The sequence below is a fragment of the Fulmarus glacialis genome, unplaced genomic scaffold, assembly GCF_000690835.1.
Source record: "Fulmarus glacialis isolate BGI_N327 unplaced genomic scaffold, ASM69083v1 scaffold34972, whole genome shotgun sequence".
NCBI classification, from domain to species: domain Eukaryota; kingdom Metazoa; phylum Chordata; class Aves; order Procellariiformes; family Procellariidae; genus Fulmarus; species Fulmarus glacialis.
In genome coordinates, this window is record NW_009196514.1 from 1353 (window position 1) to 3958 (window position 2606).

Here is a 2606-nt window from a genome sequence, read left to right on the forward strand (position 1 = left end):
GTAGAAAGGAGCGGGGAAAAAAAACCCAAGAGAGGTAGACTGCGCCAGGGCACAGTGTATTTTCACTCCGCAGCGAGGAGACATAAGATAAGAAGCACTGTGCTAAGCAGTGACACCCCTGGAGCAGGCTGGGATGCTGAGTCCCTTTTTCCCTCTAAGCCCCTTCCCCTCAAGCCGTTTCATTTGAAGCCATTTATTAAAAGCTCGTGTTAGTAAGAGCTCTTACTGCTGGGTAAGAGCATTACCCTGGGCTCTGCAGCAGAACTTTTCATTCCTAATAGATGCCTAAATCCTAATAGATGCCTATGCCTGAAAACGCCACATCTGTGGGAAGTGACCATCACATAGCATCATCCCGGCCAGTGACTCACGCTCTCCCACGCTCATTTATGGGCACTTAACATATCTGGGAACAAAACAACACAAAAAAAGCTCCAGTTGTCAGGAGAAGTTGGCCGCCTGTCCCTGAGCACAGCACCGCAGCACCAGCTGCCCAGGGCTCTGTGCCTGACCTGGACCCCACAGCGAGCAGCATCCCACCCAGACAGCTCTCAGCCTCTCCCTCCATCACCCACCTGGGACAATCTCCTCAAGGAGGACTCATGAGTGCAGGATTTGGCTTTTACTGGCCCCGGCCTCGAGGGCGAAGCCTTGGAGCCTCTCTTGCCTGGTGGTGCTCCCATGGAAAGCGCCACAGAGAACGCAAGGCTGAGCACAGTGTCCCCTGGCCGATGGGACGCTGCGGGCTGCAGTACTGAAGAGGCTAGAAACAACACTGTGGTGTTTGGATGTCCGGAAGAGCAGTGGGGAAAAGTGCTCTTCTGCTCCCTTCTCATCTCAGCGATGCCTCGGGGAGCTGTGAGAGCTGTTGAGGCTTCTCTGAGCAGCTCCCGGTCGTCCAACCACCTCATGCAAAGGTGCCAGGGGAGCAGAGCCCCAGTGTCTGGTCCGTGAGCACCTTCTCTGCTGTGCAGAGCCCAGGATCTGCAGCCACAAGAAAAGCCCGGATGCTCTGTTAGTGTGGACCCTCCACGCAAGGTATTGAAACAGCCACGTTCACTTTCCACGGTGCTTTGCTGTCCTCCTCCACAGGCTCAGGGCTGCTCATCCCCTGGACCCTGCGGGGAAGGGGGCTATTGCTCCTTCTCCCGCTGCATGTCCCAGCTGGACTTGAAGAAGTCACTACGCAGCAGGCGGTAGAAGAGGATGATGTTCATGGGCGTCATGATTGCCATGCCCACCGTGCCTACAGCATACGTTGCCGAGGGCATGTTCTCCCGATTGAGGAAGAGCCAGTGAGTCATCCAGGCCAGCGTGGCAATGCGAAACACCACGTAGGTGCCCAGGTTGATGATACTGTTGAGGCGGTAGCAGGTGGTGTGCACCAGGTTGGCCATGAGCAGGATCTGCCGCAGGTGGAGGAAGATGGAGTTAATCTCCACCAGTAAAGCCACGAGGGCAAACCCAACATACTGATGGAGCAGCACTGCAATGCCAAAGCAGACAATCACCTGGGAAGAAAGAAGAGAGGCTGAGCTTGGGAGCTGGTTGCTCTCAGCTGCTGCAAGACGGAGCCCTCCATGCTCGGGCACAGCGTGGAGCAGAGGCGGAAGCGGTTATCATGCCAGTGCCAAACCGCTGATCATCACCCCACACATATCTCTGCAGCATTGCAGCCTCCAGCCAGCGCTGCAGCATTGGGCACGAGATAAAGCCTCTCCACCGTTGCATGAAACCTGAGCGGGTTTTTTTTTTTCCAGTGAGAGGAAAGAGAAACACTTCTGTGAACTCCAGGTTGGCAGAGGAGACAGAGCAGCCAAACCTAACCCTGCTTTTGTGGCCTGGGGAATGCAGTTGGTTGTGGCCCAGCAAGTTTTTCCGCACACAGTGAACAGCTGAATGGGCCAGAAAGGGAGGCGTGTAGCCTGGGGCTATGGTTGCTGCTGCCTCAGGGATTCTCCCCAGGGCAGGCACGCTGCAGGGATTAAGTGGCTTCAGTGCATTAGAGAGCCCCGTGGGATGCTCTGAGCCTGGCATGAAGCACCCTGGGGCTGCTGGCTGCAGAGGACGGGGCTGCTGCAGGCAGAGTGGGTGCGATTCCTGCCCCGCACCCTCCCTGCCGGGTCGGGGGACAGGCTATGCCTGCCTGCGCTTTAGTACACTCTGTCCTTTCTTCAGTTTATGCCATTAATGCTGTTCTCTGTATTGACTCTTTAATGAGATTATCTGCTCCCTGCTCGTTAAGTCACTGTCTTGGCCTGAATTAGCTCTATTGTGGAGATGACCTTTTGACTTGCGAGCAGTGGCCGGCAGAGCTGCAGGGCTCGCTGGGCTCTGCAAGACAGCAGGTCTGACCACTGCCTCCCCTGCCTCATCCCAGGTAGATCCCAGCGCTGTCCCTGTCCCCCATCCCCAGGCCCAGCAGACCCCTGTGCCTCCCTTGCACCCCACAGCATCTCTGCTGCTCAGCTCCAGGCTGTGCCACCCCCTGCCCTGCAGCATCCACAACGCTTCGGCATCCGGACATCGGAGGCGATCAAAGAGAAACCCACGCTGGGTGCAGCCAGGAGCAAGGGAGGCAGAGGGCACTGATGTGGAGCTCCTGC

General features: G+C 56.9%; 1 protein-coding gene across 1 annotated transcript in view; it reads right to left on the bottom strand.

The window, feature by feature from the left end:
- Positions 1 to 1133: 1133 nt before the first annotated feature.
- Positions 1134 to 2606, bottom strand: part of TLCD2 (TLC domain containing 2) — a gene marked incomplete at its 5' end in the record, with an annotated part of 3236 nt that continues 1763 nt past the window's right edge. The window contains one exon of the mRNA XM_009572215.1: positions 1134 to 1511. Coding sequence (XP_009570510.1) covers positions 1134 to 1511 — 378 coding nt within the window. The remainder of the gene's footprint in view (positions 1512 to 2606) is intronic.